Genomic DNA, 13,018 nt, shown 5'->3' with positions numbered 1-13,018 from the left:
TATAATATGGTCTTTTCAGACTCCCGTTAATTCAGACTCCCGCTTATAGTGCAGTTGCGGGAGACGAAATACCAGTTACAATGTGGCTGCCGGGAAGTTTGGCAGTCAAGCGAGACATCGAAAGCTCCCCTCAAGACGCAGATATCATCATCATCAGCAGCCTATATTTATGTCCACTGCAGGACAAAGGCCTCTCCCTGCGATCTTCAATTACCCCTGTCTTGCGCTAGCCGATTCCAACTTGCGCCTGCAAATTTCCCAACTTTATCACCCCACCTAGTTTTCTGCCGTCCTTGACTGCGCTTCCCTTCTCTTGGTATCCATTCTGTAACTCTAATGGTCCACCAGTTATCCATCCTACGCATTACATGGCGTGCCCAGCTCCATTTTTGTTGCTTAATGTCAACTAGAATATCGGCAATCCCCGTTTGTTCTCTGATCCACACTACTCTCTTCCTGTCCCTTAACGTTAGGCCCAAAATTTTTCGTTCCATTGCTCTTTGTGCGGTCCTTAACTGCACCGGTAGAATGCAAAGATTGTACACTTTTCTTTTCAACGACAGTGGTAAGCTCCCAGTCAGGCGCAGATATACTCCGCCGTAAAGCGTGCGCTTCGAGCTCCGCAATGTCACGGTGGCAAACAGCCGGTGTCTATACTCCAATGACACGACGCAACCAGCGTGTCTGCCGCTGTGGGGCGCGTTCCAATGTTGCTGGCATGTGAATAGCTCCGTTCCTATTTTTCGACCGCTGCGCCTAGCCGCGCTGGCCACGCATACCAGCATTCCTCACCCGGAACAGGCACAATGACGCAATGGCAAAAACGCGCGGAAGTGCGTCCGCCACCGCGGCTCTCTGCACATTAACAACCATGGTGTCACGCACAAGCAAACATGAACACATCTCATTCGACAACTGCAGAAACTCGCAGTCAAAACGCTATAGTGAGGAGGAACCGCGGCAGCAGCAGCAAGCGAATTGACTTTCATGCTGCGTCTCACATCAACGCGAACTAAGCTGCGAAAACACAGCGCACGGCGGACTGCGCACCCGTCGCAGATGGCTTTCAAAATACAGCAGCCCTGGCGGGCGCGTGCGGCCGCCCGGACGGAAGACGGCGCTTCCTTCCTGCTTACCTCCTTTGTGTGTGTGAGATTGAGCCAGCGATCGCCGACTCACATTCGCACGCTTTCACTCGCACATACAGCATACGGCACGCGGCGACAATTTTATCGCCCTTGGACTTTATGCCGAACCTCAAGGCGATAGCGAAGGCAACGGCAGAAATGTGCCTGGAGTGTCCATATAATTGCTATCGCAATAAAATCCTTGTTTTGGTTATAGTGCGGTACCGTTTATAGTGCGGATATTCGCAACTTTGGCGACTTACATTATAAGTGGTCTACACTGCACATAAAATGGCCTAACTCAAAATGAAGGGGTGAAAATTCCAACTTGACTAATGATATAGTAGCATTTCATGCGGTAATTTATGGATGCCACACTGGCAATGAAAAGCACTAAATTATCCTTTTTCCATTGTCCACAAATTAGTGAGCAGCAGTACAGCCATGCATTAGCATCAATTTTCACAAATTCACTTCTGCTGCCTGAAAACGGTTTTTTCATGCCTTCATGATAAGTATTTCAGATGAGATGATCATTTTACATGACTCCATTAGATTCATATATGACATTCTGTGTCCGTAAAATATTACAAACTCACTGCTTCCGAAGAATCCAGGCCATCAGGAAGCTGAATCTTGATCTCTTTAATCATGTCAACTTTCTTCTTCATCCTACGGAAGATAAACAAAGCAAATTAGTCCCGAATATTCGTATTTAGCTATGAACGTAAGCTTACAAAATCCACACAACGATTCGAAATGTTGCTATCACTTAAACCATAAATACCCATCATGAGGACAAGGGCCAGAATAAAGCAAAATTTTGTTCCAATGCTATTCCTTTTCGCACTTTGCCACCGCTCGTGAACGGTGGATAACGAGAAAACAAATAGAAATGAGCGAAAAAAATTGTCACGTTATACAGTTGTCGAATGATAATTTGGTCTCGACAGTGACTGCCAAAAGTTGGCATAATCAGGATTTCAAAATACCAGATTCGCCAGAAAATAAGTGACTTTATTCCACAGTTGGCCAAAATGGTGTGCTTCATTCTCAGATCGACACTTTCGGGGATACCTTCAATTTTGGTTACTAGCATAAGCTTCATCGGCATCTACAAGTGATGGCATTCCTGGCACAGTGCCAAGGACACTGACAGAAGGCTGTCGGCCATCGACACACATAGGGTGCCAATCACAGGAAATATCACAAAAGTGAAAGCATCTTCGAAAATGATAGTCTGAGTACATGGGCAAAATTACTAGTTGACGCATTGCTGCCTGCACATGTGCTTGCCTTTGGTCTGGACAGCCCGCGGCCGCAATTTTGTAGCTATATGTTTTTATGCAGCTCCTTTTCACGCTTTTTGTGCTTAGTCATTCAGTGGTCAGAGCAACACTCTGCCCAAGTTATCAACGGGATCAGCCGGCGATTAACGGCTGATGATAAGAGTGACATAGAATCAAGCAGACAGCGCTCACTACAATATTGTGGTGCCTATTTCAACCATGGTCATGCAAGGTGGAGCAGGTGCCACTTATGTGCCAGCCTGCGTCTGCTTAGACCGTTTTGTTCCACGGACGTACCCGAGAGGCGGTCGTACGAGGCGGGTCGGCGTAAAATTGCGTCGTATAATCGAAGTTATTAATACATTATTTCTATAGGGGTTTTGCCGGGACCAAGCCAATTTGTCGTAAAATGTGGGTCGTCGCATAACTGGGGGTCGAGGTTCCACTGTATTGCTATTCTTACTTGACATGGTGGGCAAATTAGTCCGAGTTCGAATTATCACACGGTGCACTGTGCCCGAATTGTCGGTTGGCAACTAGCACCTACTTCACTTCACTGGAATGGTCTGCAACGATGTTTCTATTCGCCACTGAGCGAAGCACTCGTCTCCTACAGTCCCAGCTTTATGATTCTGGCACATCTAGTGGCCTTCCGAGTAAACTAATTATGTTCTGCAGTGCTCTTTTAAATTATGTACACTATAATGATTTTCTCGTTTACATTACTAAATTAAAGAACATTAGCTCCATCGAATGTCTCAAAAACTTCACTTCTCCCTTAAAAAACTACGGAGTTGAAATCCACCAACAGGAGGAATATGCCCTAATGGGCACTTTGTGAACACACAATGTTTTTTTGTGCACTCTGCAGGAGATAGTAAGGCAAGTTCCTGAACTTTTGTTTCGGTATAATGTGACACATGCATGAAAAAAGTGGTGGAAGCTATGTGGAAAGCAGCTCTTCACACTGTCCAAGCAAATGAACAATATTGGCTAATTATCGGACGTGTGACAACACAGCAACGCCTCAAGAGCAATGTTTCACCAACTGCTTTCACGCATTCCCTCATATCAACCATTCCCCCTCTGTAATGTCATTTTACCTTGAGGGTTCTCGAAAATAAACAAGTATAAAGTAATCCAAGTAACTGGCTAATCCAAGCGTGGCGAATCACAGGAAGATCAAGGCCTGAATTGATAAGCAGTGAATGAACAATAGAAGGCGCAGGGTGAAGCCAACATATCGACTTACCTTCATCAGGGCAACGTTACCCTGGTGAAGAAAGACCCTTGTTGGAACATTGCGTCCCGCCTGGGACTTCCCTTCTTCACCCACTACTTTCAACTGGCTAGCGCCAGTGCAAATAAGAGAATGCCATGAAGGCTAAAAATCTCACCATCGTGCTAGCAGGTAGAGCACAAAGACGAGGACGGTCAGGCCAACAGCTCCACCTACAGCACATCCCACCACAAGAGGAATGTCCGCCCCTGAAGACGTGGATACAAACACAATAATGTAGTCACGAGCAACACCATCACTGGCAAAAGCAATCTTACTACAACATAAACCGACACTGCTTTAGATTACCCTAAGCAACATCTGTCACCAGCAAACGCAATCTTACTACAGCAGTAACTGATGCTGCTTTACATGTGTATGCTAGCAGATGCAAAGCATTAACAAGTTGTTTCCCATAAGATTTGACTACTTAAGAAAGCTCATCATGTAAAGGAACTTCTATTCGCAAGGTTCTTGTACAAAGGCCCCGCTTTCAGGAATATGTGAATCTATGTTGCGGAATAGCCAGCTTGTAAACACTGGCACTAAATATAAGTCGGGGCAGATTTATGCGTCAGTCTAGGAGAAGGTGGCATAAAAAATTTCTGGGCCATTTTACAGCCATTCGGGCACAGGAATACAGTAAAACCCCGGTGATACAATCACGGCTGGTACGAATTTTGGTTTGATACGAATTCGTAACATTCCCCGGCCGAAATACATTGCTCTTAATACGAAAAAAAATCGGCTGTTACAAACGCACTACCGCGCCGCTGCGGATCATATGAACGCGTGAGCAACAGCGACGGCAGCGGCCGAGCCAGCGAAGTGACCGGCACAGACAAGCCGGCACAGCGGGATGAAGAACACGACACAGGCGCTGTGTCGTGTTCTTCTTTGCCTGTGTCCTTGTCTATTGTGCGCTGTTATTTTCCTAAGCAGCTGAGCTTGACATTTCTCTGTAGTCTTTGAAGCCTTTTTCGGATGCAAACTACGCTCACTCACATCAGTAAAAAAAAAAAAAGAGAAAAAAAAACTTTGCCCTCGATGCCTTGGCCCTTGCATCTGCTAGGCAATACGTACTGCGCACTAACTTACTGAAGTGTCAGTGTTTATGGCACAATGTCTAAGAAAAGAAACACAAACAGAATGAGTGTCAATTGGCGCTCTTTCTGTTTGTTTCTTTCTTTCATTCTTAGACTGCGCCACGAATATTGACAGCTATGCACCAACTAGCCCAACACCACACTTTGCTAACTTAATGAAGCATCGCTGCAAATAATGAAACACTGTACCAGAGCCTTCGGTCTTGGCACATTGCGCTGGGCTGTCGTCGGTGAGCTTCCCATTAGATGAGGCCCTTACGACGGCTCTGTAGACTGTGTTGGCAGACAGTCCTTTCAGGACTTGCTCTTCATCATCTCGGTCCGTAATGTTGTAAACTCTGCAGGTCTTGGAATCGTATTTGCTGTACAGACACCCTGATGAGAAAAGAAAGTGAACGCACAGTCAAGAAATATATTTCTGGTTCAAAAACATGGTACAAGGGCTTTTAATATTTGGCACTAGATGCAACCTGTTACATGCTGGTTAGGCTTGAAGTCGATTGCCTTCAGTCGACTTGTGTAAACCACAAGCAAATAAAATAAATAAAATGGTGGCTCAAAGACTGAGTGGAAATATGTAAATAAATTAACTTTACTAATAAGTGAACATGAAGAAAATGATTTTATTCAAACACCACTGAACCGAAACAAATATTTTTAAATAGAAACAAATATTTCACGCACCAATATTACACCTTTCATGGATGATGCGACATAACACTCATGGTGGATCCTACAGCTACCAAACATAAAATAAAACAATTTTTTTTTTTTGAAATCAAATGTTTTACATTGTTGGGCGCCTAGGAAGGAGTTTTCTTTGTCCAAGTCATTTTAGAAGGAGAAAAGGTGGGGTATGCTCTGAAAATGTGTGCAACATTTGGGGAGCAGGTGAACATTCAGGAGGAACAAGCAGCCTATGAGCTGTGTGCTTGAGTCACTTACATGAATGATTAATGTTTCTGTATTTAGTTCCCAAGCTGAAGTTTCTTGTTTATTTAACGCAATATGTAAGATGACAGTGGGAGGGATTGATGCCTGGGGTAGCGCATGCTTCCTGTGCTGCTTTAGTGGTTTCCTGCGTGTTTGTAAAACACTCGGTTGTTGGAGAATGTATGTCTCACTTTCTCCTGTTTGACCGCAGTTGCTACTATGATAAATCATAGGGCCAAATGGACAAAGAAAGAGACGACATACAAGCACTCGCGTGCGACATGCCTCTTTCTGTTCATCTGTGTCTCTGTTCTGCAATATATCTTAGTGTAGAATCAACAAAGCCACCACAATTATACCCCCCTTGATTTACAAGCCTTCTCTCTACAATGAACTGGTACCAACCCACTCAGACCACCGCTCTTCGGAAAACCTATAAGCTAGGAATTTGAGACAACGTATTATCCTTTCATCACAGCTACCACAATGTTCAAAGATACATGCAACTCAAGAATTTATTATGCAAGCATCAACCTCTTGTCTTCAGTTGATGCCAATGGGTGACAAGACAAATGTTTGTAAAGAGGCTCACCAGCGGAGTCTTGTAGCGCCATCTTTTGGTACCGTGGCAACACTGCACAAGCTTCAATCTGGTAGCTGTTCACGTACGACTTGAGTGCACTGCACTCAAGTTGCCAGTGCATAAGCAGTGAATGGGCACTGTCTTTCTCCAATGTCACTTGCGTGATCTTCTCAAGCTCTACAAGGAACATGGAACGGAAAATATTAGACCACACTGTGAAAGAAAGAGTTCTAGCATGACAGCACATTCCCCCTTGCTATTGAGACTTGCATCATCGTCATCAGGCCATTGTCCATTGCATAAGCAAAAGCACATCCCCAAGATCTCCAACTATTCCTGTCCTGTGGCAGGCAAAACTCCTCCATGATTGCAAGTTTCCTAGGGTCATCACTCTCTCTACCTCTGCTGCCCTCAACTGCATATCCCTTTCCTATCGAACCAACCCCATTTGTCTACTGGACCACCAGTAATCCTCTTCCACAGATTACATGGCCTGCGAAACTTCACTTCATATTAATCTCAATTGAAATGTAGCCACCTGAATTTGATGCCTAACACATGTCGCCCTTTCACCTGCACATTCAATACTTAACTGAATACAGCACGAGAGAGTGAGTGTGAAAAAGGAGTAAGTTTCGTTACGGCCATATTGCGAAAGTAAACATGTCCAATAAAAACATAGCTGTTGATTTTAAGTATATGTTAGTACCATATACTCATGAGCTACGGCAGTGAGGATAAGGAATCAGCACAGGACCAGAATGTGCTTTACTACAGTTATCTTGTTATATTTGTGCTGCTGGACTCACCTTTGTACACTGGAATGACACATGTCGTCCAGTGCATCTCCGAGGCCTTGTCGACGGTCTGTGCCGCGACTGCAAACTGGTACACATTGCCTGGGTCGAGGTTGAGCACTATGGAGGACGTGTTGAGTTCCGTCTTCCGCCACTCGAGAGATTCGTTGCAGCTGTAAGAGCGCGGCAACATCCGCGGGCACCAGAACACCGTGTAGCTCACGGGTCCTAGTGGCTCCAAGCTATCTGCGTGCTCTTCCTCAGCCGATGAAGAAGTCGAGGAGGTCAGGATGGGCACTCGAGCAGACGGTGCACGCCACGAAACCACGTAACTCCCAGAGCCATGGGCGACAACCTTTATGTCCTGAGGTGCATTCATCACTGGAAAAACTAATTACACCTGGTATTGCAAGGTGCAGTGCAATGTGTCTCGCAGAAGCACTCAGCCAGCAGGTCAACCTCTTCCTGGTACGCTAAGTTGCTAGTGCTGAAAGCTTGTGCAGTGTGTACAATAGCGAACAAAGGCACTGCAAATTCCAGCAGCAACAATGCAAGTCTGATATAAAGCCTGAAAACTTAACACCAACACCAAGGCAGACAGACCACTAGATTCTTTGCATGCAGAGAGACACTAAAAAGAAAAGTGCAGCTTGAGCTGCACTAGTAGTACAATCTTTCAATACCCTTCAACAATACCAACAAAGCCACTCTTACCGTGACAGCAGGATTAATAAGCCAGAAAAGGCACAAGAACCAAAGACAAATGGTGATGTTGCTGTGAAGTTCACACAATAGCTCGCCATAACGACATGAGTTTTGATGGCGTCTGCTTGGGGGACTTAGTCAATAAGTCAATCAGTAAAGACTGAACTTGGCAAGTTTTGAGAACATTTATTGCGCTACAGTCAAACCTCTATATATCGAACCCAGATATATATAATTATTGCGTATATCAAACACTTTCCATATCACCATGAAAATTGCATGCATTTATAATTTTTTATTTCGAACAGGGTCAGACGTAAAATGGATATATCGAACTCCGCCACCCCAGACCACATGGGCTCTGTTGATAGGTGGCCAGCTTTTCTGCAACACCCTCGAAGGTAGCAGTGGCGCGATGGGCATTCCCGACTGCTGCGCACTATAGTTGCATACATTGATAGCGCCGAGGGCACCGTTTGAACGTAGCGGCGTACGCACGCAATGGCTTGGCTAGTTTGACAACGTAAACGATGCATTCCATTTGCCGCACTGACTCCTCCTCGGTGCCGCTGCTAGTGCTAAGCCAGTCAATGTTGTCGTGTATTCGTGTGACCGGAGTTAGGCCTGTCGTGGTGTGGTTGGTGTTGTGATGGTGGCAAACGCGAAAAAGCGGACGTCCCTGACATTCGCCGTGAAATTGGAAGTCATCCAGAGCATTGAGAATGGTGAAAAGAAGTCCAGTGTCGCCGAAGCTTTCGACATACCAAGAATCACTCTGAGTACACTACTGAAAAACAAGAGTCACAAAAAAATGGCCAAGGCAGAACAAAACCAGCACTCATGCGCCCGGCGTGTGCGCAAAGCTGCCTTTGAAGATGTTGATAAGTCACTGCACAAATGGTTCATCGATGCAAGGGCCCGGAATATTCCTTTATCGGGATCAATGCTACAACAGAAGGCATAGAACTTTGCATTCATTCTCGGCGCCGAGAACTTCAATGCAAGTAGCGGTTGGCTGCAACGTTTAAGGCCCGCTTTAACATTGTCGGGAAGACAGTCTCGAGGGTAAGTGAGGACGCCAATGGCGGAGAGATCAAGAAGTGGCTTGAACAAGAGTGGCCCCAGGTTCTCACAGTATGAGCCGAACCAGATATTTAATGCGGATGAAACAGGCCTTTTCTGGCAAATGCTTCCGCGACAAATGCTCGACACCCACGAGGGACAAGTGCCACGGCATCAAGCAAGGCAAGGCTCGCATAACAGTTCTGCCAATATGAACGGAAGCACAAAGCTACGGCCACTTGTCATAGGCAAGTTTCAAACCCCCGAGGTGCATGCGTAACTGCCCCAGTACTCCGATGACATATGCCTGGAATAAGAAGTAGTGAATGACTCGGGATATATTCCAAAAATGGTTGAAGGCATGGAACTCCGAGCTGGCTCGTCAGGGCCGGAAGGTATGCCTCATCGTTGATAATTGCACGGCGCACCACACCGATGTCCAGCTGAGCAATATTGAAATGAAGTTCTTGTAGCCGAACACCACGTCAAAGCTTCAGCCATTGGACCAGGGCATTATTCGCACTTTCAAGTCCATTTATAACTGTCGGCTGATCGACATTTTGCTTGTGAAGCTCCAGATGGGCCAAGAGCTAAAGATAGACCTTCTGGGTGCCATTCAAATGCTGAAAGCCTCTTGGGACAACGTCAAGCAGTCGACAATAGTTAACTGCTTTCGACATGCGGGTTTCGTTGGCCGCACTGAAGAAGCTTCCGAGGAAGCAACCAAAGAGGCAGGATCAGACGATACAGAGGAAGAATGCTAGCTCGAAGAAACCTGAGCACGTTGGAGCGCTTTGTCGTTGTGGCGCAATAGAAGGCACCGGCCTATCGCTTGTCACAATTGGTTCATTGATTGATTTGTACTAGCTTTCGACACGTTTTCTAGCTGATTTTATATATAGAATTCCGGCTATATCAAACTATTTCCTTTCGCGGTCACGGCGCTATTTCATATATCGAGGTTTGACTGTATGACAGCCACCCTCCCAGAAAAAAAACAAAGAAGATGCTTTAAACTTCGTTGAAGTCACAATGATGCATCGGCGGTGCAATTTAGGCACAAGATTTTTTTTGACAATTGAAGTTCAGCCTTCATTTTTTTTTTCTCACCTCAATCAACCTCTTGCAGCGAAATTAGCCGAAATACAGTTATGAAAGACCACTTCACCAGTCTAAACTAATTTAGTGTTTCTCTATACTGTCTAACTTAAACCATCACTGACTGTTAACAGCCAGTGAGACTGTTCAGTCAGATATACAGATATGCAGTTGGCGAAATGCCAACTTCATATCTAGGTGCCATGCCAATGACTCTACATTTGCCACATACACCTGACGTCTCCTATACCCGACACATCATCAGCACCACCAAGAGCAAGCCACACCACTTCTTGGCACTTCAGCCATCACTCAATAACTGCATGTACTGCAGAAATTAGGCAAATTTTGGTGCCTTTCTTTCAACTGTTTCTTTATCTTTATTTATTAATTTTTATTATCTGCTTTCAGGAGCAAAGCAGTATTCAGTGTCCAATAGATATTCTTGGATTGTATAGTGCAGTCATGTATGCAGTGCACTTTTTCTCGATTTACATTGTGGTCGAGCGTTGAAGTTTATTTCTCGCAGAGAAAAAGGCTCAGAACAAAAAAGCACACACCAAAAAGCTCCACACTTGAAGGAAGCTCAAGTCACCTAACAAGCCCGACTGCAACTTAACTTCTTGATTCATGTTACCAGCGACACAGAAACGAGGCACAAAGAGAACACGTAGAAACCACCAACGCTGCACTACAACTATTTCTCATATATTGGGTTCCATTCTTCCTGCCTTTCTATGCGTCAATCCTTCCATCAGTCTGGTTAGCCTCAGAACCGTCATAACTTGCAATGCACGGGCGTAAAGCTTCATCCTCAACTACCACCTCATTCTACCAGAAGTGTAGTTGTAGCGCTGCGTTTGTTGTTTGTCCGAGACCTCTTTCTGTCTTGTTTCTATTGCACTGGTAACATAGATCAAGATTCTTGCAACCAACTAGCTCGTTTAACAGAACTACTTAAGAACTTACATTCGTCATACTTGTCCACCTGGAGGCTGGAGTGAACACGAGAAAACCCGATCTCGTTCAGCGACCACAGCTGAATGTTGTAGCGCGAGTTGCGGAACAGGCCGTCGAACATGACGGTGGGCATCTCCACTGTCTTGTTCTCGCAGCTTTCTTCTGGCACGTCCTCACAGCACTTGATGAAGTACTGGAGAGTGGCCCCGCCCCACTTCTTCTTGGGGAGTGCCTGCATTCAGCCATCAACAGTACAACCATAAAGCACAGCTCACGTAGCCTGGACAGCAGTGAGTTAGTGCACAGCATTGAGAATACCCAGGAAAAACAACAGAGAATGCTAAGCTAAACGTTGGTTCGGCCTGTTTGGTAATCCATAGGATTTTTTGTGCGCAGAATATGACTAGACGACAAAATGCAGGACAGGCACAAGTGCTAACTTGCACTTGTGTTTGTTTATTTCGTCATCTGTCATATTCTGCACTAATGATGGAAGTGATACATAGTACTACGTAGCACACTAAACAAACACTAGTGCCTTATGCATCCATCTTGCTTACAGTTTTTCTGTCCGTGTGTTTTACTGAAATAGTTGACTGGGTTGGGCAGGAATAATGTAGACTTTGATGTAACCCATTTTTTAACATACTAAAATATAACAACCGGTAACGCAAGAGTGGAATTCAAGACACAGTTCTTTAGGTAATGGTAACATTTGCAACCATGCAACCGAGGTAACTTGTGCCACAAACAACTAGATATTTGCGTACTGTGAAACGAAACTTGCAGCAATGTCTCATCAAATCTGAAGACTGTGACCACAGACCATGTGTTTCCAATAAGAAAACTGGTTGCATTTTTGATGGGCAGTGAAAACAAAATTGCCCAAGCGGCTTATTACTGCGGTCCCCGATTGAGTTAATTCAGCAGAAAGACTGACAGGAAGCTTACTCACGCAAGTGAACACTTGTGCTGTAATTAGTACTTGTTTTAAAATGTGAAGGACACTCCATTGCTTCACAATAATCTTCCGCAGGTATAAAAGCTACAAGGCATGCTCTCACGCTTAAGACTGAGCAGATGATGGCACTTCGATGCAGATAGACACATGGTGTACCATCGAGAACAACTGAAATATACCAATCGATTAAGGATAACGAGGACACATTCCTCCGCTTCTGCGTTTGCGAATACATGTAACGACAGCATGACTTCGGCTTGTACACTTAATGTGACGCCTATGCCATGTTTGGTGACCAGATAAGCAGGTGTTGTAGGTGTTGCTGTTCATTAGTAATGTATACCTTCATACCTGAAAATAAAAGCATTAACAAATAAGAAAGCCACACTCACCGCAAAGTTAAGCATGACGGTCCGCCTGTTCTGATAATTCTGCACCTTGAAGCCGCTCCTCGATATTCGAGGTGGTGCTTCAGGCACGTCCTTCAATGTCGTCTGAGAGAGCAAAACGTCATTGGTCCAGAACTCGTCCTGCACTGCCTTAGATGCCCTTCCCCGGAGCCGAAAGGTGTACTCAGTGAATGGGTGCAGGTTTTGTATCATGTGCGACGTCTTGTTGAACACCTCCACAGTCTGGTGAAAGATGAGAATCACGAGGCACGAAATACATTTTCAGAAATGAAACAATTAGAACTACAGCAAGCATGATATGATGAGAAAGGTTTCATGCATTCACACTCATTACACTTGAATTAACAAACGAGCATTAAGTGATTTATTTAGCACAATGTTCATTACTTCCGAGGCTACTGTACAGTGTACAGTCTCAAGCCAACATCATGTAGTCGGTTATCACCACAGCAACCATTTTCTCTAAGGTTCTCACAGTCACTTCTCCAATATTCTCATCTGAGGGCATTTGCTGGTTCTCTTAACATGCAACGTATAACTACTCGACTCTAAAATGATCTTAACAGTCACTAAACTACCATGTGTGTGTGTGTGTGTTTTCTTCAGTAAAATGCACGTGAAGAAAATGTCGCCATCTTCTCTGGTGCTTCACGTAACAATAAGTGAGTATGAATTCCATCAAGTATGCCGCTAAGAGGCACTGCCCTT

General features: G+C 44.9%; 1 protein-coding gene across 4 annotated transcripts in view; it reads right to left on the bottom strand.

Moving 5' to 3' along the window:
• The window catches only part of LOC119433494 (uncharacterized), a 236,057-nt gene that overhangs the window by 9,339 nt on the left and 213,700 nt on the right, over positions 1 to 13,018 (bottom strand). For all 4 annotated transcript variants that reach the window (XM_049659433.1, XM_049659434.1, XM_037700730.2 and 1 more), the window contains 7 exons: positions 12,293 to 12,532; positions 10,949 to 11,171; positions 7,127 to 7,495; positions 6,327 to 6,494; positions 4,991 to 5,176; positions 3,814 to 3,904; positions 1,727 to 1,799 (listed from right to left, as the gene is read on the bottom strand). In XM_049659433.1, coding sequence (XP_049515390.1) covers positions 1,727 to 1,799; positions 3,814 to 3,904; positions 4,991 to 5,176; positions 6,327 to 6,494; positions 7,127 to 7,495; positions 10,949 to 11,171; positions 12,293 to 12,532 — 1,350 coding nt within the window. The remainder of the gene's footprint in view (positions 1 to 1,726; positions 1,800 to 3,813; positions 3,905 to 4,990; positions 5,177 to 6,326; positions 6,495 to 7,126; positions 7,496 to 10,948; positions 11,172 to 12,292; positions 12,533 to 13,018) is intronic.

The sequence above is a fragment of the Dermacentor silvarum genome, chromosome 11 (genome assembly GCF_013339745.2).
Source record: "Dermacentor silvarum isolate Dsil-2018 chromosome 11, BIME_Dsil_1.4, whole genome shotgun sequence".
In the NCBI taxonomy this organism is placed as follows: Eukaryota; Metazoa; Arthropoda; class Arachnida; order Ixodida; family Ixodidae; genus Dermacentor; species Dermacentor silvarum.
This window is presented reverse-complemented; position numbering and strand designations above follow the sequence as displayed.